The 25,433-nt window shown below is 33.0% G+C and overlaps 6 protein-coding genes, 1 long non-coding RNA gene and 1 other non-coding gene across 11 annotated transcripts; 4 read left to right on the forward strand and 4 right to left on the reverse strand.

Moving 5' to 3' along the window:
* Nucleotides 1-390: 390 nt before the first annotated feature.
* LOC127256732 (homeobox-leucine zipper protein HOX11) lies at nucleotides 391-2,530 on the reverse strand. 3 transcript variants are annotated; one of them, XM_051282881.1, is made up of 4 exons: nucleotides 2,073-2,530; nucleotides 1,651-1,970; nucleotides 1,464-1,543; nucleotides 391-1,224 (listed from the first exon to the last, which is right to left on the reverse strand). In XM_051282881.1, exons 1-4 carry the CDS (start codon nucleotides 2,383-2,385, stop codon nucleotides 945-947), a joined length of 993 nt encoding a protein of 330 aa, XP_051138838.1. In that variant the 5' UTR covers nucleotides 2,386-2,530; the 3' UTR covers nucleotides 391-944. The 3 variants fall into 3 exon arrangements, with proteins under 3 accessions (XP_051138838.1, XP_051138836.1, XP_051138837.1); XM_051282879.1 differs by having other exon boundaries at nucleotides 1,651-1,994; XM_051282880.1 differs by having other exon boundaries at nucleotides 1,651-1,973; nucleotides 2,073-2,529.
* Nucleotides 2,531-14,187: 11,657 nt separating this feature from the next.
* LOC127256734 (protein NCA1) lies at nucleotides 14,188-17,146 on the forward strand. 2 transcript variants are annotated; one of them, XM_051282884.1, is made up of 8 exons: nucleotides 14,188-14,419; nucleotides 14,882-15,145; nucleotides 15,273-15,504; nucleotides 15,665-15,810; nucleotides 15,890-15,977; nucleotides 16,081-16,227; nucleotides 16,590-16,739; nucleotides 16,826-17,146. In XM_051282884.1, exons 2-8 carry the CDS (start codon nucleotides 14,895-14,897, stop codon nucleotides 16,871-16,873), a joined length of 1,062 nt encoding a protein of 353 aa, XP_051138841.1. In that variant the 5' UTR covers nucleotides 14,188-14,419; nucleotides 14,882-14,894; the 3' UTR covers nucleotides 16,874-17,146. The 2 variants fall into 2 exon arrangements, with proteins under 2 accessions (XP_051138841.1, XP_051138840.1); XM_051282883.1 differs by having other exon boundaries at nucleotides 14,189-14,376.
* A 43-nt stretch (nucleotides 17,147-17,189) lies between these two features.
* Nucleotides 17,190-20,851, reverse strand: LOC127256733 (metal tolerance protein C2). Its single transcript, XM_051282882.1, has 10 exons — nucleotides 20,311-20,851; nucleotides 19,632-19,740; nucleotides 19,364-19,403; nucleotides 19,094-19,170; nucleotides 18,662-18,750; nucleotides 18,083-18,152; nucleotides 17,947-17,985; nucleotides 17,701-17,851; nucleotides 17,523-17,612; nucleotides 17,190-17,446 (listed from the first exon to the last, which is right to left on the reverse strand). Exons 1-10 carry the CDS (start codon nucleotides 20,729-20,731, stop codon nucleotides 17,342-17,344), a joined length of 1,191 nt encoding a protein of 396 aa, XP_051138839.1. The 5' UTR covers nucleotides 20,732-20,851; the 3' UTR covers nucleotides 17,190-17,341.
* Nucleotides 18,339-18,737, forward strand: LOC127256738 (uncharacterized). Its single transcript, XR_007839898.1, has 2 exons — nucleotides 18,339-18,420; nucleotides 18,502-18,737. It is a non-coding gene; the product is annotated as an uncharacterized LOC127256738 (long non-coding RNA).
* An 89-nt stretch (nucleotides 20,852-20,940) lies between the features above and the next one.
* TRNAP-AGG (transfer RNA proline (anticodon AGG)) lies at nucleotides 20,941-21,012 on the reverse strand. Its single transcript has one exon. It is a non-coding gene; the product is annotated as a tRNA-Pro (tRNA).
* On the reverse strand, nucleotides 20,969-21,995 carry LOC127256736 (putative germin-like protein 2-2). The gene is made up of 2 exons (XM_051282886.1): nucleotides 21,786-21,995; nucleotides 20,969-21,690 (listed from the first exon to the last, which is right to left on the reverse strand). Exons 1-2 carry the CDS (start codon nucleotides 21,898-21,900, stop codon nucleotides 21,155-21,157), a joined length of 651 nt encoding a protein of 216 aa, XP_051138843.1. The 5' UTR covers nucleotides 21,901-21,995; the 3' UTR covers nucleotides 20,969-21,154.
* Nucleotides 21,990-23,578, forward strand: LOC127256735 (putative germin-like protein 2-1). The gene is made up of 3 exons (XM_051282885.1): nucleotides 21,990-22,145; nucleotides 22,346-22,860; nucleotides 22,946-23,578. The coding sequence occupies exons 2-3, from the start codon at nucleotides 22,746-22,748 to the stop codon at nucleotides 23,479-23,481; spliced, it is 651 nt and encodes a 216-aa protein (XP_051138842.1). The 5' UTR covers nucleotides 21,990-22,145; nucleotides 22,346-22,745; the 3' UTR covers nucleotides 23,482-23,578.
* Nucleotides 23,579-23,709: 131 nt separating this feature from the next.
* On the forward strand, nucleotides 23,710-24,638 carry LOC127256737 (uncharacterized). Its single transcript, XM_051282887.1, has 2 exons — nucleotides 23,710-24,253; nucleotides 24,330-24,638. Exons 1-2 carry the CDS (start codon nucleotides 23,909-23,911, stop codon nucleotides 24,423-24,425), a joined length of 441 nt encoding a protein of 146 aa, XP_051138844.1. The 5' UTR covers nucleotides 23,710-23,908; the 3' UTR covers nucleotides 24,426-24,638.
* Nucleotides 24,639-25,433: the final 795 nt, after the last annotated feature.

The raw sequence follows: 25,433 nt of genomic DNA on the forward strand, positions 1-25,433 counted from the left end.
CTTAATATTATCTACATACATATATATACACACACACACACGCAATGTCACCTTCCCAATAAGATACACTGATAAACATAATTTAATTGGGTATGATAGAAGAAAATTAAACTAGGCACAAATGTGTCATCTACTAATTCAAACTTTGAGTCAAATTTCTCGTACGATCATTCATTCCGGCATGTGTCACACACAGCCTACCAATTCAGGCCCAACACATATGCAAAAATGTGTTATTAATATAATTAATTCAATACTGTATTCGCAATGGTCTCGTCTGTCAATGAAATCATATAATGTCCAGTCAAAATAATACTACAACTTTCACGTTTATACATACATATAGAAAGAATTGAATTTTGAGGGCATTGATCATCTCAACTGCACATGAAATTTTTACTAATTAATTTCCCATTATGATGATTATTTGGCGATTTCTAGAATATCATCATTGTTTGGGCAACAAAACAATGATTAGCTTCAATTTATGATTTCACTAACCAACTAAAAGTCTCCTCCGCCACAATTGCTGTATTAAATTGACTGTCATTTACATTACACAAAAGAAATACTAATCATTGATTTGATTGGGTCGAGAAATTCAATTCTCAAGAACAAGAACAAGAAAAATAAACATGTATACTTTTGTTTAACTGCTCAAACACTACAATATTGTCAAACTAAGTATGATTGTTGGATGAATGCTTTTCCAAGAAGCATCCATCCCTTCTCAACAAGATAATATGAATATGCAATAGCCCACCCCATTACAATTACAATTACAAATCAAGTAACAATTAATTTATCATCAGCTAGATGAGATAGTTCATTAGGATCCAATCCCATCCCATCTGTGCTTGTGTATACATACAATGATCCCAAAAAAAATTGGAGCAAAGACACCTAGGTAGCTAATTAAAATCAATTAATTAATCATCATTCATTCATTCATTCTTATTGTTATTATTTGCAGAGAGCGAAAGGGGTTTAGGATTAGAAGACTTATTGTTAATGTTTCCGGCGGCGGTGGCGGTGGTGGCAACCCTCTCGCAGGAAGGGCACATGGTGAGGGTGGTGGCCGGAAGCTGCATATAAAAGGGCTGAGAAGCCTTGAGGGCCCTCAACTCCTGGAGCTCCTTCTGCAATCTCCGGTTCTCTTCTGTCAACGTCTCGCAGCACCTCTTTAAATACTCACAGTCTACCTCTGTCTGCTTCAATTTCGTCCTGCCATTGCCATTGCCATTGCAATACAAATAATTAATGCTCACCCCAATTGAAATTAATCTTGCACGACAATCAAGGGAGGCTGCTTAATGCTTATTACAGCTAGCGCAGAGCTTTCTTGCTTTTGGTTATTGAATACAGGAATAATAATAATGAATGAAGGAGAATTCAAAATCAATCCGGGAAAGAAAGAAAAAAATTAATGTCGTCCATATGTATGTCTTGAAAACTGTACCTACCTCGCTCTTCTGTTTTGGAACCACACTTCAACTTGGCGAGGACGAAGATTCAACTGCTTAGCAAGAGCAAGCTTCTGCTTCTGCAATTAACATTAAGAAGATGAAAAGTAATGGCGGATCAGCGAGTGTAGTGTAGATTACGAAAATGGATGGATGAAGAAGAAATAAGAAAGGCAGGATTACTAACAGGATTAAGGGTGTTGTGTTCTTTGAAGCTCTCTTCAAGAAAGGCGGACTGGTCTTTGCTTAGCCGGAGTTTCTTTCTGGAGTTTCCATTCTCTTCGTCGTCGCTGCCCCTTGAAGATGTCCCTCTGTCTGCCTCGCTGCCCTCCATCTGCTCCGAATCTCTTTTCCCTGATCTGAACATGGAAAAGTCCACCAGAAATGGGGGAGGGGGAGAAACTGCGCTGTTTGGAGACGATGAATTCATCGCCGTTGCCGCCGCCTGATCATCACCGCCGTCGTTATTATCACTTCTCCGGTTGAGCTCAAACCCTAGCCCTGAATCTGCTGCAAACGAAATCAGGAAACCTACTTTAATCAGCTCATGAAATTGAAATTGAAATTAAAAATGAAAATCCCCAAAAAATAAGGAGATATGATGATTACAGTTGTGATGGAGCCATGGGAAAGGAATCTTGTTGAGAGAAGGGCAAGACGACTGTTGGTTCGTTTTGTGAACCGGAGAGAAAGGGAGAAGCTCAAGCTGGAGCGGCGGAGTTGAGGAAGAAGCTTTTCCTCGGGCGTCGGCGTCCTTACTGCTAGTGGCGGCGATCCCGGCGCCATTGTTATCGTCACCAACATCACCGGCGGCGGCGGCTGCCATGCAAAACCCTAAATCTTTCCCTAAAATCATGGTCGGAGATTTTTCGAGAAAGGGAAAAGGTTTTGGGGTATCACCCAGGCTCAAAGCTAACTCCATAGAATGAAGGAAGGAATTAATTATCCGTTTGCAGAAAATCGCAACCCAAAACCAAAAAACCAGTAGAGAGAGAGAGAGAGAGAGAGAGAGAGAGAGATTGTTGAAGGTGAACCTGAGGAGATGAGAGGAAGAATCGCAATTTAAAAACAAATGAAGGGAAGGGACCAAATTATATATAGCACAGCGTTGCATTGAAAAAATTACTTTTTAAAAAATAAAATAAAAGAATTATAATATGAAATACTTTTAAAAATAAATAAGACCCGAGTGGTGTAGAATTAAATTTAGTTAATAGGGGATGGAATTCAGGGTTGACAAACAACGCACGTGATTCCAATAAATATATATATACATACATACATGCATACACTATATATACATACAGATGGACATGGAGACACAGGTGATTGATTTCGTGCAATCATCTATATTTATTATTATTATTATTATTTATTAGTATCTGTTTTCTTGGGATATTATTACAATAATCCATGCTTTTGTCAATAAAGGAGACCACTAATCATATCTCCACTTCAATAATGCACTGCTGAGCTATGCTCTAGCTCTAGCTCTACTGCTCACCCCCACACACAAATACATACATACATGTATATATAATTATTGATCCAACTTTGATTTATTTTATTTTACATTTCCATATCATTATTAAGTTTCAAATTAAACGAATTATTTGTTAATTTATTAATTAATTAAATTTATGAACTTTTTATTTATAATGTAAGTAGTACAACAACTATATATATTTCTTAAAAAATTTGAAGTTATTCCGTATTATATATATATTTTAGCATTATTTATTAATATTATATTTGAAAATTTTAACATCTCAAAAAGCTATATATATATATATATATATGGACCCATAATTTATAGGTTTGGCGGCAGCTCTAGAATTCAATTAGCTAGGCGGCTCTCGTTGTTATTATTATTGGTAATTCCATTCCATTCCATTTACCAATTAATTTCTCATATAAACCGTGATTATTTAGGTTTGGATGTAATTTTTTATTATTTAGATTCGACATCTCTTGAATATATATATATATACTATTTTTTTACTTTCAATAAAATCATCAGCCTCATTAAAAACGAAAAATAAAAAATCCAAACATCATTTTAAAAGGAAAATTGTAAAACTTGATGGGCTTTCACTTTGTGTTTTTTATTAATGCCTTTTTTATATTTAGTATGAAAATTTGTGTTGATAGTATAAAAAATAATATTCCCTCTATCTATCCGCCTCTAAAAGTCACATTTAAGTTTTGCATTAACTAATGTACTTAACATTAAAAATATATTTATATTTGTAAAAAAATTTTGTACAAATATTTTATATTAGTATTATAAGACCCTAATAGTATATGTATATATATTTATCTTTTTGTGATATTTTATAGAAAATCGTGCTACGGAACAATAGATTGGGTGGACAAACTTTATACATGTTTAATATTTATACTTTAATAATTAATTCACATTTGATGCATGTTAGAAAGAGGAGATATGAGAATATTGAAGAAAAGATAATTGATTCGCCCAAATATGAAAATTAGCCACCACAAGACAAGGCTTAACTGCTTAAATTGTTTCGATATACTATATTTTTAAAAAGAATTTTAAAGTTAAAGAGTAATAAAATTTTGAATAGAAAACCGGTTGATTCTTTTATGTTGTATTATTGTTTGTTGAATTTTATATTTTGAAGATAAAATGAAACTTAGAATATGATATATCTTAAAGAGAAATTACATAAAAATTCTGAAATATATAGGTAACAGAATCTTATTAATTATTGATCATCATCCAATAAATCTATTTCACACCACACTCCTCTTTCTTTTGTCCTGTCTCAACATTTCATTGCATAATTCCAAATCATTTTATTATTATTATTATTATTATTATTATTATTATTATTATTATTATTATTATTATTTGGGGGCATTTCATGTTGACCAAAATGTTAAATGGCAGTAATTGAAATGGATCGCGTGGAAACATTTGTTGGTGGCAGCCGTCCTAACCATTAATTTTTACCTTCAATTTTATTAAAAGCCATCCACAAAAAAAATAGATATAAATCTGTCACAACTATACGTATAAAACAATATTATTTTGTATGTGCTCGTGGCTAAGCCAAGCCACCTGTACGTATTGTATTAATAATAATAAAATAGAATAATCTTCTTTTTTTATTTATTATTACTCAAACGAGGATAATATAATTAAAAAGAAAAAAAAAGCACGGACTTGTGAAGAGAGTGGGAAGTTTGGTCGGGTTAACTCCAAATTTGACCCTAATTCTTCCAACCGTATGTCTTAATTAAGCAGACAACTCAACTCATCACCTCTTCTTTTTTTTTTTTTTTTTTACAATTCCAAGACAGGCGAAAATATAAACAAATAAAATTTATTATTAACCACAATCGATTGATTATTTATTCTTTACCGACAATTCTTTTTACATTTGATCAAATCAGACCACTGTTTATTTTCTAGTGATATTATTATTACGTATATTCTTTTGGCAACAGTATCTATACTAATAAAAAAAACCAATATATTATAGGATTAGTAACAAAACAAATAAATAAAAATGACCACATGTCAGCTTTAAAAACACTTTTTATAAAGAAAGCGAATTTGGAGCAACAGAAACCTTTCTGGTGTGTGTTGTGACCACATGACATGACATGAATGAATATTTGATTTAATTATTACAACAACGCGCACGAGACGAGACGAGACACTACTTGTCGTTTTTGTTTGTATTTTTATTTTTATTTTTTAAAATACAAGAAAACAAAAAGGAAAAAGAATTTTCATCAACTGAAGAAAAGTCAGACATCAGACAGCAACTATGTATATGTATATCATCACCCATTACTAATATATATATATATGTGTGTGTGTGTGTGTGGCTGGATGTTTTTGAACCCTTTTTAAATTTCATTTTTAAAAAATGAGATAAGATAATGTCCAGTAGAAAAAATACTAATAACAAATCAGGTTTACACTACAAACAAAGACTACCTAAATTTAGGGCTGCTAAAGTATTATATATATAAAATAAAGTGTGTATAACAGAAATTGGGTCAAATAAAATTAAAATATAATAATGGTAATAATATGTGGGTGGTGGGTGGTCCCCACAACACAAAGGCGTGGGCTGGTTGGCTTTTCGGAAGAAGGTCCTAAAGGTGATTAAAAAAAAAATAAATGGATTTAATGTAAAAGTAGAGAGGGCAGAGTGGTCAGTAAGTGTCACGCTTTTTGGGATCATTGCAATCATTCCACTCATGCCTATCATCATCATCATCATCATCATCATCTAACAAAATCATATCCTTCATCCCTATATCAATATTATTATTATTATTATTATTATTATTATTATTATTATTAATATTATTATTTCTAATTCCATTGCATACTTAAAAAAAATAAATAATAATAATAATAATAATAATGGTGCAGGGTGATGGCACTATTAATTGTGTCGAGCCATGCACCTACGCTTCATCATCATTACTTTCTAATTTGGTTTATTAAAAGAATGTACAGTGCCGTAATTATATACACTTCCTTCCTTTTACTTTACTTGTCTAATTTTTTTGTAAATATAAAATTTTAGACAAATACACTCCTTCTGTTCCAAACTCTTGCAATATTTCTTTTTTTTGATATATCTCAAATATCTTACAATATTTTCGAAATAAAAAACAAATAATTATACTTAATCTCTACCCCACGTTTTATCTCCTCACATCACCCAAATAAAAAAAATATATATATTTTTCTATCAAAAGTTAATATTGTATCTTATTTGTGGTTGAATATTAGTGAGGCCTGCAGCAGTAGCAGCGTTGATTGAACTCGTGCCAATGCAAAATATTTATGAGAAATGAATCCACCACTATACTAATTACTTTGTCTCACCCACCATTTAAATATTTTCATCCAAATCAACCCTTGTAGGTTGCATATATCCAATATGCATGGCGCTGCGAAACCGGTAGATTCTGTCCATAACAGAATAATTATTAATTATGTATTAATATAGACAAAAGAAATAATATTAAATGATAAACATATAGATATTAATAAACTATATATGTATATAATATAATATTAATAAATTATACAATTAATATACTTCCATATTAATAATTATATCTCGTAATTATAACTAATTATTATTGATAAAATAAATGAATGATTCTCCAATTATTTATGTTAGTATAATTAAAAATTTATAATGAAATGTACAAAGATATAAAAGTCTTTCACTATTACTAATAATTTATTAATTACTCCATCCGTCTAAAAAAAATGTATACAATTACTTTTGGCGCGGTGTTTAAGAAATAATAGTATTTTAATTATAGTGGGTAGTTAAAAGTAGTGTAATGACAATTTTGCCCTTGCTTTTTGATGTAAAAGTAATGATGTGATGTAAATTAGGGGTATTTGTGGAAAAAAGTAAGGTATTTAATGAAATGTTTACTTTGTAATTGGACGTCCCAAAATATAAACATGTATACTTTCTAGCTGGACGGAGGGAGTATTATTTTTAGTGTTTTTGGCTAGACAAAATCTGCCCACCCAGAATTAACGATCCAACATTTAGGTTCCGTTTAAACAAAAATATTTGAATTTTTAGAAATTTGAAAGTAAAAAAAAAAAAGTATTTAATATAATATTTATTTTGTCCCATGACAATTGATACATATTTTAAATTATTTTACAAAACAAATAGACCATTGATTAATTTTATGAATCATGTTTAATTTGAAAGGGACAAGAATATATATCTGCAGTCAATTACTCTCTCTGTCCACGTAATTTATTTTTATTTTCTATTTTCTTCAATTCTACATAATTTGTTCATTATTTTTTTAGAAATATAATTATACAATTTAATCTTATTATAAAATTTAAAATTTAAAATTTTTTTAATTTTAATTAAACTATTTAGTTATCTTAGATCTTAATCTTCAATTATTTTTATTATATAATAATTATTTTTACTAATACAATCATTAATTATTATTAATAAATAATACTCCATACGTCCCAATGTAATAATTTTGTTTACCATTTTTGTTTGTTCCAAAACAATACTCTTATTTCCATAAATACTCTGTATCATCATAAAATTATTCCTACCTTTTTATTATTATTAAACAAATGTCATTCCTTTTTATCCTATCAAAAAATCTTTTACTCGTATTTTTTATCAATATAATATTAATATTTTTTAAATTTGATGTTCAATTCAAATAAGACCGTAGTTTTAGAAATGATGGAGTAGAACTTTATTACAGCGGGACCAACCAAACTGATCCCAGATGATTAATTAAATACAGCAGCAGTAGTGAGTAGTGGTAGTGTAATAACTGAGGGGTAAGAAGGACTTACTGCTGCTGCTAACCTATATTGTGTTTGTATATATACATCACATAGCCATAGCCATAGCCATAGCCGAAGAAGAAATCATTATTGCAAAGTGATTGAGGAAGAAAAGCCATTGTCTGTGCTGTGCTTTTTGTGTGTCTCGTCACTTTCTCTCGCTCTTATCCATCCTTTCTGCCATCGACATTAATTCAATTCAATTCATTGCCCATCAATCACACCGGTTTTTTCTTTTCTTTTATTTAAATATTAAAATTTTAAAAATAGTAAAAAATTTAATATTACATCCATCATTAATTTATTTCTCACATAAGTTTTTTAATATTAATAATATTATATTAACATGTAATAAAAAAAAATTTGAAATTTATAAAGAACGTTTTCTTAGAAAGATCCGATGTGTTGAATAAATGATCATCAGATGATCACTAGTGTGTGTGCCTCCAGTGCCCAACAATAATGCAGAGTCATATCATATCATAATGATACTAAGAATATTTTATTATTTTTAATATTTATTTTAATTATAAATATAATATTTTCTGCCTTCGACTCGTATTTATTTTTTGTATCATTATATTTGTATTAAAAATATCTTTATATTTATAAATTTTTGTACAAATATTATTCTATTAGTATTATAAAACACTAATTAAAGTATTTTTGTAATTTTTTCTTAATTTATATTATGTTTTAATATAATAATTAATATTCAAATATCAATAGTAAATAAGATTTTAGAGTTGGACGAATATAGTATTACAGATATAATTATTTTAGATATAAATTCAAAAAAATAAAAATACTCCTTTTGTCCATCTTTTAACAGTGGCATTTACCTTTTGCGTTATTTTACTTAATATTAAAAATATTTCTATATTTGTATAATATTTTGTACAAATATTCTTCTATTAGAATTCTAAAACACTAGTAAAAATATTTTTGCAATTTTTTCTTAATTTGTACTACATACATTTTGATATGATAATTAATTTTCAAAGATCAACGCACAAAAAATAAATAAAATTCCCGAAAATAATGCTAAAATTTCTTACACATTTTAGTTAATTAATCAAATCGCATTAGTATTTTTTAATTTCGTATCAAACTCCGATGACTCTTTAAAATGGGACGAAAAACGTATAAAATAACATGAATTTGAGATGGATAAATAACACAATTGTTATTGGTATCTGTGTTTGAGACGGGACAGGAGATAATTACGTTCGCCTGTCCCAGCTAGCTAGTTACGTTGTTTTATTTATTTTTATTATAATAAATAAATATATATGGAGATAGATTCTTTGATCTCAATCTCATCTCAATATCTGTCTATCTATCAATCAATCAATCAATTTAACGACTGTTGTTATTAGTTGGCAGATATATCTCATCTCATGGCTTTCTCTGAATAATAAAACAGCAATAATTAATTGGCAGCAGCAGCACTGAAACTGAAAGAAAACTTGAAGGTTTTTAGTCAAAATTTGTAATGATGTTTTTTTTCTCTCTCTGTCACTTTTTGTCAGCAGTATTTTAGTTTAGTTCAAAGATTAGATTAGATTGCGTTTCTGAATCTTCAAAAACAAATGTTTAAAATGTTTTCATTCTTTGTCTGTTGTCTTTCCACCGCAACAAAAAATTATTTTTCTAACAATTTTTTTTTTTTTCTAAATTTTTTTTTTTCGTTACTAATAACATTATAGATGAAATTAGAAATAAAATTACGTTAGCTACATGAACTTTAAGGACGAAATTCTGTTATAAATATTTTATTCTCTCCGTCCCACGTACCGTGTCTGCTACACTGTAGACACGGTATTTTAAGAGGGGTATAATTAGTAGATAATTAAGAATGTATTAGTGAAAATAATTATCCGATAATATAAATAACTATAAATTAAGATTAAGATAACTAATTAGTTTAATTAAATTTTTTAAAAAAAAACAATTAAAAAGTTTAAAATGAGATTAAAATGTGTAATTATTTTCCAAAAAATGAAAGTGACATGGTATATGGGATGGACATAAACGACAACGTGGACATGATATATTTGACGGAGAGAGTATTTTTTTGTAGGGGTCTGTGTATCTTCTTTCTGAATCCTCTTCAACTCTAAAGATAGACCCTACCCTACCTATCTTACTCCCTCCGTCCCATGTAATATGAGTGTATTACCGTAGACATAGGAATTTAGGTAAAGTATAATTAGTAAATAATTAAGAAGTATATTAGTGTAAATAATTATTATTTAGTAAAAATAATTATAGATTAAGATTAAGATAAGTAAATAGTTTAATTAAAATTAAGAAAATTATTAAATTTAAAATTTAGAATGCGATTAAAGTGCATAATTATATTTTCAAAAATACAAAGAACAAATTATTTGAGACGAACGAAAATATAAAATATGGATAAATTATGTGGAACGGAGGGAGTATTAATTTAGCGTGCATTCACATCTTAATTTAATATAATTTTTTTAAATGACAAGAATTTAATTCAAGAAATAAATATTCTTGAGCACCTGCATGGCAGTGGCACTGTCCTCATCACCCTCACACACAATAAATATTTATTGTGTGTACCTGCAAATTCTTGTGAATGATTAATAATAATAATAATAATAATAGCAATAATATATGTGGACAAAATAATCTTTAAGAATCATGATTCGCTAGTAATTTGATAAACCTAGACAGACTAGACTCCAAGGCACGTGATAAAAGTAAATAATCTAATTATTATTAGCTCCGTGTCTCAATCAATTGTTCATTTTTTATATATTTGTTTATAAAAAAAATATAATTAGTATAATTTAATTATATTTTATATTCTTTACTATTTATAATATTTTTAATTTTAATTTATAATTATTTTTACTAATATATTTTAAGTTATTTACTAATCATATTTTACTTAAATTTGCGTCTTTGCAATAATATAAATAATTTAACTGGAACGAAAAATGTACTTCCTCCGTCTTATAAATATAGTTTTAATTGTATTGGACACGAGATTTAAAAAATATTAATATTATATTAATAGTGGGTAAAAAATATAGATAAAAGAATTTTTTGCTCTTGTGTATTAGTATAAAAAGTAATGACAATTATGTAATAAAAATGAAAAAATAGGGATAATTTTATAGTGATATGGTTATTTATGGAAATAAAACTATTATTTTGGGACAAATAAAAATAGTAAACAAGATTATTGTATTGGAACGGATAAAATATTATTTATTATCAAAAAAAAAAAAGAGTTGATAATTATCGAGGCCTGTAACCTAACTACAAAATAAAAGAAATTTTTTTATAGTTTTTTAGTTTCCAAAGAAGAGCTTCATTTATTATTTTTTTTCATATAAAATTCTGAATATTTAAAAATATTTTTATTAGCATTATGTAATATAAAATTAATGATATTTATGTAATATATTATAATTATAAATATATTTATCATGTTAATACTAAATTTAAAAAGTAAAATTTTTATTTTAAAATTGATAAAAATAAAAAATAATATCATTTTTATAAGACTTACAGAGTATATATATATATATATATATAGCCTTAATTAGGGACACTATCATTACGACCATTTTGTCATGCTCTCTATTTCTATATAAAATTTAATTTAATTAAATATTACAAGTATTACTTTTTTACCATGTGTATATATACATATATATTATCGTGTTAATCCGATTTATATTTTTTTGCTTCATTTTTTTAAAAAGAATTACATATTTAGTTATATTAAAAAAATTTAATTTATATATTTTAATTTCAATTAATTAATTATATTAATTTTAATTCATATTAATTTTTATTAATATATTTTAAAATTATTTTTACTGATATATTTTTAGTTATTTACTAATTACATTATTTTTAAAATAATGTATAAGATCTAAAATGTAGAATAGTTTTTTAATTTAATATGTTCAAAACATAATGTATTGATAAATATTGTAAAAGTGAATGTAAATGAGTAATTGAATGAGAATCATATTACATATATACTAAAAAAAACTATTTAAATCAAGCAATTTTATAGCAATAATCATGACGATAATATTGTAGGTTGGTTACCTTGCAACAAAAAATATATATAGATATATATAATTAATCATGGATCACTCCCATATTCAATCATAATGATATATTCTCACATTAATTCACATGAACTAACTAATTAATTAATTAAAAATTCCATCTTTTCACCAAACCCTAATGCAAATCATAACAATCATAATGCCTTGCACCCAATTCAACAGATAGACAATCATAACATTCAGAAATTTTGATCTGACCAAAGCTTCACTGACTGATTAATTAACCCACCCCAACATATTTAATTAAATAGTATATATTATGGCATGGGGATCAATATCTTGGACAAGATGATAGGCTTTGGCAATTATATTTGGCATCACCCGACCCCTTTGTAATTTCTTATTGCAAAATTAAAGCAACCATCATCATAATAACAAAACCAATAATATATAAAGGATGCAATAAATTTTCTTTGCAATGATGACTTCTTTCTTTCTTTTCTTTTCTTTCTTTTTTTTTTGGGACCAAGACCAAGCTCTGTTTATTATCCCTTAGCCAATACGCGTTTGCTCGTGTGGTCTACAGTCAATCATCATCCTCGATCCCTTTAATCTTTATTTTTCCAATCCCCACAAAAAAAAAAAAAAAAGAAGAAGAAGAGAAATTCCTGTTTTATGGTCATGATCTCTTTGTTTTTGATTAAGCTGATAAGACATTTGTGTATATGTATAAGTTTCAAATTCATTAATCATGATCCCAACCCAATTCAACCACTTTGTTAAATTCCATCATCGTTGCAATTATCATCGACACATATAATTAATGGAATGGAAGACCCAAAGGTTAAAAAAAAATAAAAAAAGACAAACCACATAATTAATAGAGAATAATTAACGACACAAGCATGCAATCATCATCCTTTGATTTTTATATATCATTTTTCATTATTGTCAATCAGACGAATTGAAGGAATTTTCTTATGATGATTATCAATAATTAATTTTGCATTTACAATTAATAATAAAAATGATCGATCTATCTATCTATCTATCTTGTTGGGAAATTGAAGGGGAACAATTAATAGGAGTAATTAATGCCATCATTTTATTTATTAAATATATTTTAATAATAATATCAATATCATTCAGCCCACACTTTGTAAGATAATTAATTAATTAATTAGTTAATCATGCAGCCCTAGCTAATTCATTATGTCCCAATGTGTAATCATAAGAACTAACTAACTTACATATTAATTACTACATTTTTTATAGACTCAAATGCCGTTACTGTGCACCAACACCTCACCTATAACTATAAATCTACACTACATAATATATACATTAATATTCCTAATAAACAAATTTAAATTAAATTGGATGACCTCAATTCATTTAGATAATAATGAGCATCAACTCTAAACATATAGGGTGGGTTTGGATGATTTTAATATAATTTAATTTTTACTTATAACATATATTCTTCTCAATTTTATTCCCACCTCACCTCATCATCTTCATTAATTATTTAATTTATAATATTCATAAAGTAGAATGGGTTTGCATGATTTTATTTAATTTTTGCAGCTCCACAATTAATTAATTGACTACTACCTAATTAATTAGTTAAGATGGTTACTCACTCTACTATATACTATCATCACCTCTTTTTCTTTTTTTTATTAGTAAAATGGCCCAAAAGTTAATTTCGTCGCAAGACATTTGCGACTATTTAGAGCCTCAAATCGATATTTTTGTAATTTTGAGATTGTTTCTTTTCCAAAAAGACATTGGATTTATTTTTCTTTTGGCATTTCGAAACCTATAAAGTTTTTTCTCCTTTATTTAGTTCTCTTCGTCTATCTTTCATCCAAAAAAAAAAATAAAAATCAATTTAAAGCTCAATCTAGATGACTAAGAAACGTCGAACTTCACTTTTTGCAATGAGTTTGACATTTGGACTGTTTCGGATCAATCGCATGAATTTCATCCAATTTCAGACACCAATACAATTTCTTTTATAAAAAAAAAGAAGAAAAATTGACAAAATTCCATTAATACCATATTACATTATATCATAGTATATTATCATAGCTGGATTTTAAGTTAAGGGAGAGAGGGATCCGCAAGACTAACATTACTTGGGCCCATCCTTAATGGGCTTTGACAGTTTGCCTCAATCTTCCCCACTTGGCCCAACTTTATTTTTTGGGCTTCTAATGGACAGCACTCACTATTTTGGTCCTAGCTCATTCTTCAAGCCCAAAAGTCTGTTTGATAAAGGGTAGGGTAGGAGATGAGATGATGACAATGGATGGCGATTGCACGTAACTGTGCAAAGCGCTCTTTCTCTGATATTTATCCTCAGCCAGGACTTTTATTCCCATTTTCGCTTGCAATTCGATGCGGACGATACGATACTACAGAAATTCAGTGTGCTAGAGATATATATATAAAATTTGGAAGAAACGGAAGTGGAGATTGAAGAACGCAGGTGGGAGGCGGATTCTTGTTATTATCATTTGTACTCTTTCGATGTATGCTTGGAATTTTCTACGCCTGATTTATGTTCTCTCGCTTGTTGGAATCGAAATCCATCGGATTTTGCATAAATTTTCCGCTGTAGTAATCCGTATTCTCTATGCTTCTGCATTTTCGATTTACTTTTTGTCTTTTTCTCTTGCTTTGTGAAAAGTAATGATTCTCTCAGAGTCGGAGACTTATGACTGCACATCTTCAATCTCTGATTAGAGATCTTTTTCGTCTTCAAGCATGATATATGTCTGGGATAGTTAACCTTATAGTAAGTAGGGGAATCGTAGTTAACTACGCATTCTGAAGATTGAATTTGGGGTTTTAGTGCATCATGAATAGAAGGAAAAAAAGTTAGCACCAGTGTACGACTGCTCATCTGAAAAGTAGGAGTATATGCTTGGTTTCCATTAGTATCCGGATATCGTCATTGCTGTTCAGAGAAGTGGATCATTTTTGCGTTTCAGGTTGTAATTCAAGATGACACCTGTTTGCCCTTTTACAAAAGCTTCTCGCCCTGATGATGCATCTAGCAAAAAACCAGGTGAACACCAAAATAAACAGCAGGCATCCAATGAGAACAAGCCTCAGCAAGACTCCATTGTTGCACCCAAATGCCCTCTTGGATATGATTCTCAGACATTTAAGATAGGCCCTCTCAGTTGCGTTATATGCCAAGCACTTCTTTTTCAATGCAGCAAATGTGTGCCTTGTTCCCATGTATATTGCAAGTGAGCGAAACATAAACAACTACTGTCCTTGTTTATCTCATATATGAAGTTGGTACTTGGTGAATCTCATTACTGCTTCTTTGTTAGAAGTTAAATTAATTCGCACAATTCTTTACCTGCAAACTAGGGCATGCATATCAAGGTTCAAGGATTGTCCTATTTGCGGTGCTGACATAGAGAAAATAGAAGATGACGCTAATCTTCAAGGTGTTGTTGATCGTTTCATTGAGGGTCATGCCAGGATCAAGAGGTCTCAAGTTGACACTGAACAGGATGAAAGAGAAGATGATAAGAAAACAGTGATATATGAGGATGTGTCACTTGAGCGAGGTGCTTTCTTGATGCAGCAGGCCATGAGGGTGAGTTTTACATATTTCATTTTTTGCTCTAGCCAAGTGAGTTTTATCCTCTTTAGAACCAAGTAGCTAACACTCAGCTCGCCAATAAAATTTCATATTAGCTACTGGCTTGCTTGATTTCTTTCTATTTCTGTTCTTACATTACTTGTTTTGCATATAGGCACTTCGAGCCAATAACATAGAAAGTGCAAAATCAAGGCTTAGCATGTGCACGAAGGATGTCAGAGAACAATTGGAAAAGACAGGGAACACACCTGAGTTATGCTCTCAGCTAGGAGCTGTTTTAGGGATGCTTGGTGATTGCTGGTAACGTGTTGGTTACATTTGTATGAATCCCATGTGTGTTGAAAAGATCATTATATGCTGACCTTGGTACTTATTTCAGTCGAGCTACTGGTGATGCTAGTTCTGCCATTTCCTACTTTGAGGAAAGTGTTAATTTCTTAATGAAAATACCCAATGATGATTCTGAGGTAAAGATTTATTTTCTTACCTTGATGATATTGTTGATCCACAGAACTTCTATTTCCATTGAATGTGAGCTTTGTGTAATTTTTACATTTTTAACTTGTGCAGATAACGCATACACTTTCTGTGTCACTGAATAAAATTGGAGATCTAAAATACTATGAAGGGGATTTGCAAGCTGCTAGATCCTATTATTCTCAGGGTTTGGATGTTCGCCGCAATGCAATGAGTCATCATTCCACGGTTCCCACTCTGGTGAGCAAACTAACCTACTTTATTATTATTTTTCTTATGATCAGTGGGTTTTCGGATGTGATTCTAGAATAAGTTGCGGATGTTCCTGGTTGAAAATATTGGCATTTGAAGGTGAAATTTTCAAATCTGGTTATATAGAGAACACAATCTGGCACTCAGCTATTTAAAGCTGATTGTTATAATTGTGTCTTTGGCACCAAATTTTTATTTTAAGCTTCACTATCTTTAGTTTTTGAAAATTCTCAAATCCTGATCCTCGAATGGAATCACTTGTGAACAGAAATGAATCTAATATGGCATGGTAGCCACAGCCCTGTATGTTCTTTTTCCTTTATGTTTTCGTCTCCTGATGGTTAATTTAGGTCATAGATGTGGCTACATCCCTTGCCAAAGTTGCTGATGTAGATAGAAACCTGGGGAATGAAGATGCAGCAATTGCTAATTTTCAAGAAGCTGTTAAATTGTTGGAATCGTTATCAACAAGCGCTTCTGATGTTGGTCTCGAAAACCGGGTGGGTATAACTTAGTTCATTTTCGTATCTATTGTAGAGATTTTCCTTCAACTTCAATTACATTGCCAACTGTCCTCTTCTTGCAGCGCCTTTCTGTCCTGGAGTTTCTCAACGGCCAACTAGGAAAAAAGTAGGATTATGCTCTTCCCGAGCAAGCAGTTCGATCTCTCAAGGAGACTTATAATGCCGAAGCTTTTTACACAATCTGGCTGTTCTGTAATAAAAGTTTACTGAAGATTACCAGATTTTGTTTGGTGTTGAACTTGTGAAAGTTCTTCAGCATAGCTGCAATGCTTCTTGGACTTATTGTGTAATGATACGACGATGAAGAAAAAGAGAGATGCTTTCCACTGTACATGGTTTTGTGTTTTGGTATGAGATGAAAAAGCATGAACTTTCAATTTTCAGTGATCATGATTATCGAACAAAATCCCTGAATTGCAAGCAAAATCTGAAATTGTTTTTTCAATAATTTCACAGCATATGTAGGACAGGGAAAAGGACATAGTCATCTATAGATCACGTGTGGTTTCTTTACTTGGCATCATGTTCGACAAAAAGAATCCGCTGCTGTAGCAGTACAGGATTAAATATGCTCGGGATTAAGCGTCACTGGTTGTATGCACGGTTAAATCCTGCACGCCGACATCATGGTACAGGCCGTGAACATATCGAAGTATTGGGAGATCATCCACTCCCTTCTTCACCTGTAATCCAGCGATTATTTAGAACCGATCAAGAAAGGCGCGGGGATATTGTATACGAGTCATTTGTTGGTCTTACCAGAAGTGATACCGATCCAACAACATAACCTGGTACCAATTCCCAAAACCGAGCCTCGGAAACCTCTGCAACATCTTCATGAGAATTGATCTATGCCAAAAAAGAAACAGGAAAAATAATCGTACTGGCGCTTCCTTGCAGTGTCACATACCACTACGAATATTGGGTATTTCTTTACCTGTCTCCAGCATTTGCTCAAGGCCGAGGAGGGTACGCTAGGTGGTGCCATCTGTAGTAAAATACCACCTGTGGCTTTAAAAAGCGGCATTACAAGCATAAAAATAGTGACAGAAACCAGTCCCAAGCACAAGACCTCGGCATTGTTAACTCTACATGAAGTGGAAAGAACCGGCAACAACTCGGGGTTAGGGGAAATAACAAAATGAACCCATGTCTTCTTTAGAAGTTTAGATCATAAATTTACCCGAGGCTAAGCAACCAAGACGCCAGAATTAATCCTGCACTGAGAAGCAATTGTAGTACCATAGCTTAAAATCTAGTAATACAATACCAAATGAGAGATCTGAATAGCCAAAAGCAATCTGGAGTTTTGCTCATACCTGCGGATCGAATCAGCCAGCACATGTAAGCAAACAGAGTGATAGTTCATATCTTCAGGTTTTCTGTAAACTGCAATGACAAAAGGATGAGAGAACCTAATTATCGGGATACAACAAGCTAATGTGGAGATTATCGACAAAGTGACATGTTCTGAGCCCCATCAGCAAGATAAATCTCATCTCCCATGGCTTATACTACTAAATATGTTAAATCTAGTAATTGAAAATTGTACATATGGGTAACAGGCTTCCACGAGAACAGTGGCATTGGATCAATCAAGTCCAAGAAGAGAACATATGCATCCAATTTATAAGGAATAACTATACAAGCAACATAGGTAGATTTTTTGTTTGTGGAATATCAACAGTGTGTTCATTGTTTAAGATTGTAGAATTGTTAATTAACCCTACTGCTGAAGCTGTAGTAACAAGATTATACAGAAGGGTTAAACAAGATTTATTTGGTGCTCATCAAAAGCCTTCGTTCTGTCAGTGGACAGACAACACAGCAAATCAAGGAAGTGGACTGGAGGGATAAGCTAAAAACAAAAATTAGGCATATCAGCGTAAGATGCGTACCAAGATTAACTCGGGCATAATTTCTGAAGAACCAAACGCCAATGAGATTTACCAGCAAATTTGTGACGGCAGAGACGATCAAGTAATGCCTATCAGCATGAATGCAGCAACACTGTTAATGATGCTAATATATTTTCCCCTAGCCCCTTCTTCTCATTCTTCTTAGACTCATGCATTTCATTAATTTTCCCTTTATGTTTCAAGTTACAGTGTGATTTAAATTATAAAAATAAGTACAATATTTGAAGCATGTAACGATTGTCACCAGGTAGCACAACAGAAATCATATAAACTAAGAAACAGTATATACAAAGAAAATAAAATAAAAAAGATTGTTTCAAGGACTGAATTCCCAAATTCTAACAGGAAAGATTCATTTCGATCTCTTAGCATTGAAGACTAACATAAAATTTAAAAATTTACACAACTTACTTGTGCTCAGATTCATCTTGTATAAATGCATGAAGAGCTTCCACAGCCAACGAGAAAGACAGAAACAAAAGGAATAGCTGTCTACACAAAAACCATGCAAGTGAATGAGTAATACATGCTATGAAAGCAGGAATGTGTAATTCGGCCCGGGGGGCATAAAGACTATGGCATATAATGATATAAAACTTATAGTAAAAGCACAAGTGTGTATCTCTAGAGAAACAGCCCATGGATTCAAGAAATACATAACCAAATGCATAAACTACTTACAGCATTTGTAAAAGCTGATAAAACTTCTAGCCTTTTGTACCTGTTGCAAAGACAATGAGCCTTTAATCGCCAATCATGTTTTCCCCTTTCTCTATTTCAAAATCATAACTTCATACTTCCAGATTAGTCGGGATAAAATTAGAGTTACTAATACTGACCAATTGTTTCAAACCACAATAATTAACTTGCTTTCCAGGCTCAGTGCTTGGGTTCAAACAAAAGACTTGATAGAAGTTCAAAAAAGAAAATTACAAAGTATAGGCTATACCCGTATGTGTACGTGCTATCAGGTTTTTGTCGAGAAGCTGCCATTGCAAATAACGAAAATGACAGGAGCCCACAGCCAAATGTCAAATGAAATGCATCTGATATCAAGCCTGAAACAACATTAAAACTAAAAGGCAATCATCAAAAGGGCATTTGATTAAATAAACCCCATAAAGATCACCTCATTTTATATTTCCCGATATCATCGTCTGATTCAGTAAGATACAACTGTCTGCAAGGCCAAACTAAGAATTCTAGATCTTGCAATTTGTTCAGCACACGTATACGATTATAAGTTATTACTCTATGTGGAATATTGATTTATACAATTAGAGTGGTAAACATAAATTAACTCATCAAGAATCGACTTTGATAGTTTTAGAAACAGAATCATCTATGCCATTGCCATCCACCAATTCTAGAGACAGCCAAAGCTTAAAGCAATCCATGGGAATTCGAACTATCAAGAAAGACAAAAAGTTCAAAATCTAACTGATATTAAGTGATTATTATGTGAAAGATTTTCAACTCTGTTTACAATACATTCCGTTAACACATTCAATTACTCTTAAGGCAAACACTGTCATCCATTTTCAATACTATAGAGACAGATAAATCGTTGAAACCTTCAAGTTACCATACACAATTCAGATATTGAGGAAGAAACCAAAAATTCATACCAACACGACCCGTGAGAAGGCCAATTATCAGCTCAGCCGTCGAATACGCTACATTCAATGAAATCAAGACGAACAAACGCCTCATCGGCTTGTTCCCAGACCTTAATCCCCCCCAAATCAATGAAACGTATGAAAAAGCCGAAGCCTTCTCATCAAATTCATTCGAGTATGCAAGCTTGGGAACCTCCAAGAAACTGCCCGGCGGAATATCTATGCTAGAAACGTTCCGCGAAAGAAAAGGTTTCGGAGTGTGGGGGTCGCCCATCACATTTTTATGCAAAGAAGCTTGACGAGAGAAGACGAACCGCCGATCGATGCTTTCCCCGGAGCCCAAATGCCCGGAGTGGGACGCCGGAGAATCGGTAAGCTTCTGGTAGTCAAACGAATTCTTCTCACGAAAAATACGCGAAGAATTGTCCATCACCTGCCGCGATGGGAATCAAAAGGAAATAAAAAAATCACAATACTTATTTTTCCAACAAATCTGAGATATCTTAGAGCGACTGGCGACCGTCTCCTCTCCCCAGTCAAGAAGCTAAGATTGAAAAGGACAAAGTAGATTTTACTTTTATTACATGCCGGCACTAAATCAAATTGATTGAAAAACCAAAACGATGGAAAACGACGAAAGGGGCATTCCGAGAATTGAACTCGGGACCTCTCGCACCCTAAGCGAGAATCATACCACTAGACCAAATGCCCTTTACGTGATAAACATTGTTCTTGAAATGTTTCTTTAATTCATTTTGAAACCAACGTTACATGAAATCGAACAACGAGAAACACTAAAACACAGAAAAAAAAAAAAAAATGGAAGGATCTTTGGAGGAGATGAAGAAATTTGCTAGAAGTTCTGCTGGAGATGATACACGACGCTCTTATCCACCTGGAATGCCTTGGCGAGGACATCAACTCCAATACTGGGCTTCGATGCAAGAACAGCGTTTGCAATGGTGATCACCCCCGGATTCTGGCTGCTCAGCGCGGCAATGGCGACGGCATTCCCAGTTCCAGCATTTTTCTGAAAGTGAACGAGTCCCACCGGAAACACGAACACGTCGCCCTTCACCAGTGTCTTCGTGATCAGCCTATTGTCAGGGTTCGAGGTCACGAACCCCACCAGGAGACTGCCCTCGACCACCGTCAGGATCTCGGTGGCTCGGGGGTGGGTGTGGGGTGGGTTGATTCCCCACGGCGCGTAGTCGATACGGACCATAGAGATTCCAAGAGTGTTGAGGCCGGGCACCTGGGTGACACTGACTGGAGTGACCTTGGAGCCATTGGGGTTCGATGTGTTTCCAGGGAGGTGCAGCCCAGTGAAGGAGAAGTCATTGGCTACAACTGATGCAGGGCTCTTACAGGCCTGTCCGTTCACTTTCACTGCCAATTATTAATCACCACAATTAAAACCGCATTATTCGTCAATTGCACTAAATCTTTTCTAATTGCAGATGGATTTGTTATTATTTTGTTACCTGAACTGGTGGCATCTGCAACGCAGAAGTCCTGCAATGGACTAGGCTCGAAAGCACGTGCAAGCAAGACGCAAGACAGGGCTACCAGGCTCAATACAACAGCTTGTTTTCCCATTTGATTGAGTTTGAGTTCTCAAGAAAATTTGCTGATGGAGAAGTACATTTTTGTGGCTACCAAGTTCAGTATTTATGGAGGTTCCCATCAATTATTCTGTTGTCTTACATGGGAAAGCCGTCCGTCTACCGGCCCGGGGAAATGGTTTTCAATACTGTCCCAGAAGAGTGCTTAGTTATGGAAAGACTGCAGGATAATCCTGGGCAAGAAATGGTCAAACCTGATTGGCAATGGCAGACATTAAAGTAATTCTCAAGAACCTAATTTTTTGACATATGTATAGCTAAAGAACTCATCAATGATGTGGCCGTTTGGGCCCTAATTATTTGTCTTGCTGTGTGGATTTCATCTCTCATTTTTAGCTTATTCTGTTTGTCACCAGATGTATCTGCAAATTCTATTTTAATTCCCTCAACATTAAGGATGTACCTGTGGCATTTTTCAGGTTTTGGATTTCTCATGGAACTGGTCAGTAGTCATCTCCTTCCGTTATCTTTCAAGAACGTTAGCATATATTTTAATCCTCAGATGTCTAGAGGAGATATTGATCAATCCAAACAGAAGACGGCGTTTGATTTGTCTTATTCTGAACATCATTGACCATTTCATAGTTAGAATAGAATGCAAAATCTACGCCTGCATTGATCTGCAAAATAAGATGCCAAAGATTCTCCTGCACCTGGAGACCATGTCAAAGAAAGAATTCCCCATCTCATCGACATTTAATGGAACCATGATCATCCATCCTTGTATAAATACGTGCCTTACCAGCAGCATTGATCGAAACATCATAACAAGTTCTTCTATATCGTTAGTAATTAACTGTTCTTCGGCTTCAACTTGAAATGGCGAAGCTTGGTCTTTTATCTAGTATAATTGCTCTTACTTTCTGCTGCATTGTCTTTGCATACGAACCGAGCCCTTTGCAAGATTTTTGTGTGGCTGATGCCTCAAGCTCAGGTACAATAAAACATTGATTTTATATATAAAATCTTAGAATTCAATGCATCAATGATCTGAATGCTTTGCTTACATACAATTTCAGCAAAAGTGAATGGACTGCCCTGCAAGAGCCCTGCATCAGTACAGGCCGATGATTTCTCCTTCGCCGGGCTACACTGGCCCGGAAACACAAAGAACCCTGTAGGTTCGGCAGTCACTCCAGTGACCGTTGCGCAGGTTCCAGGGCTGAACACACTCGGCCTGTCGTTGGCCCGTATAGATTATGCCCCTATGGGAGTCATCCCCCCTCACCTGCACCCAAGAGCTACTGAAATCTTGATACTTCTTGAAGGCAGTCTTGAAGTGGGCTTTGTGACATCAAATCCCGACAACCGTCTCATCTCAAAAACGCTGCAGAAGGGCGATGTCTTCGTGTTCCCTGTGGGACTCATCCATTTCCAGCGCAATGTAGGGAATGGATATGCCATTTCATTGTCTGGATTGAGCAGCCAGAACCCTGGAGTGATAACTGTCACAAACGCAGTTTTCGGGTCGAAACCGGACATTAGCAGTGACGTCCTTGCCAAGGCATTCCAGGTGGATAAGGCCATTGTGGATCAGCTCCAGGCCAAGTTCTAGATGATCAAAATTTATCTGTAGCTGTTCACCATTTCAGCCTATCTGTTTCCACTTCTAATTCTGATTTTGAATGCCAAGTGTTGAATGAATTATTTCAGTTGAGAACATCATAGTACATACTAAATACAAGAAAAGCTGTCAGAAAAGAACATGGATTGGATTGGAGCCATGAAGAATAATAATAATAATAATAATAATACTCCATAAAGAAAGCATATAAAATTTCAAGCCCAACGGCTATATCTTAATTGCTTGATGAATAAATTTCAATAAACCCCTGGATCTCATTCCAACGGTCGGTTTTTTCTTACCTGATTTAACTTCTTCTTTGCCATTGCATAAACTTCACAAATCTGCCCGAGGATACCCATCAAACATCGCCATCTTCACCAAGGTTTCTCAGGATTAATTTCCCGGATATATAGTTATGGAAAATTCTAACCCCAACATTGCTAAAGTGCAGCACGTGGCGAAATCGTCCTCAGATCAGCTTCTGAGGAAATTTGCGGAGGTGGGTTCCGATTCAGAAACCAAAATTTCATCTAAAGAGTTGAGATTGGCGAAACGCACGAAAAGAAGCCAAGGGAAGAAGGGCAGTGGTGATTGCAATGCCAAGAGCTCCGGTAATGGTAGTACTGGTTTTGCAGAGCGGAAAGCACTTCTTCCATCTTCAGCTTCTCGCAGACCAATGGCGTTGATTCGGAGGCTGGGTAAGGCCAGGATCAAAGCCAGGGAGTTCACGAACAAGTCTTTCATCACTGCCATTGACGAGGTTTGTTCAGATTTGAATTTAATTGCTTCTGTAGATATAATTCGACTGCTCAGCTAATTGGGGCTTATTGATGCAGACATGGCGTTTGGCTGTGGGAAAGGCTTCTAGGGCTTTGATGGAGAAGCATTACTACAATCGCCATAAACGCCTAATAAACGACTCCAATTGGTAAATCCAAAGTGCACTGCAGCTTTTGATTCTTGAATTTGTGCATTAGGTTGGATTGAGCTAGCCCTAATGTTGTAACAGATACTTTAGTTTTTTGCAATCCTGTTATTTGAATCTTGTCATTTAATTGAGTGCTGTTTGTTGTAAACTAAAATTTGAATGTTTCAGATAGTATGTAAATATACATATATATATATATAAATCTTTTTAAGTTGAATACAGTGGTGTGTTATTAGGTTGGATTGAGCTAGCCCTAATGCTGTGACAGATACTTTTTTGTTTTTTGCAATCCTATTATGTGAATCTTGTCATTTAAATTAGTGCTGTTTGTTGCACACTAAAATTGGAATGTTTCAAATAGTATGTAAATATATATATATATATATATATATTAAGTTGAATACAGTGGTGTGTTATTTGGTTTTGCTGTAACTTGGCATATTCTTGTATTGATCACACCTTGAAATAGGATATGAATGTTTGTTTGGATTATTGGACCATGCTTTTGCTTCCCAGTTCCCAGTAGTATGTTGTCCCTATTTGGGCTTATCAAATTCAAATTTTGGGGTGTCCATTCTTTTCACAAAGTGAAACTTGTGGAATTGTAATAAACCTCCTATGATGATTCTATGCTTACTTGATGATTAAATCTTTAGCTTGTAGAGCTTATGGAGGTGCAAAATAGTTAAGCATTACAGGGAAATAACTCTTCTATTTGATAGCAGTGTTGTTGTTGTCATATCAATACTCATCATAATAATTCTTGTTCATTTATATGTGGTGGTGTGGTGTTATGCATCTCAAAAATACAACCAATAGCTTGTTAGTACTGGCTATGATTTTAGGCTTGTGTTCTAGAAGAAAGGGAGGAGGGTCTCTTCTCTAGGACACGTATGCTGTGCTGCAATCTAACAGATAAAGGATTCCTTAAGAAGCTTAGTTAAAGTTGTCAAGGAGTGTAGACTTCTAACATGAAAGGGGCAGCAGTAGTGCATATAAGGAGACAGCACTG

The sequence above is a fragment of the Andrographis paniculata genome, unplaced genomic scaffold (genome assembly GCF_009805555.1).
Source record: "Andrographis paniculata isolate CXL003 unplaced genomic scaffold, ASM980555v1 Contig56END, whole genome shotgun sequence".
NCBI classification, from domain to species: Eukaryota; Viridiplantae; Streptophyta; class Magnoliopsida; order Lamiales; family Acanthaceae; genus Andrographis; species Andrographis paniculata.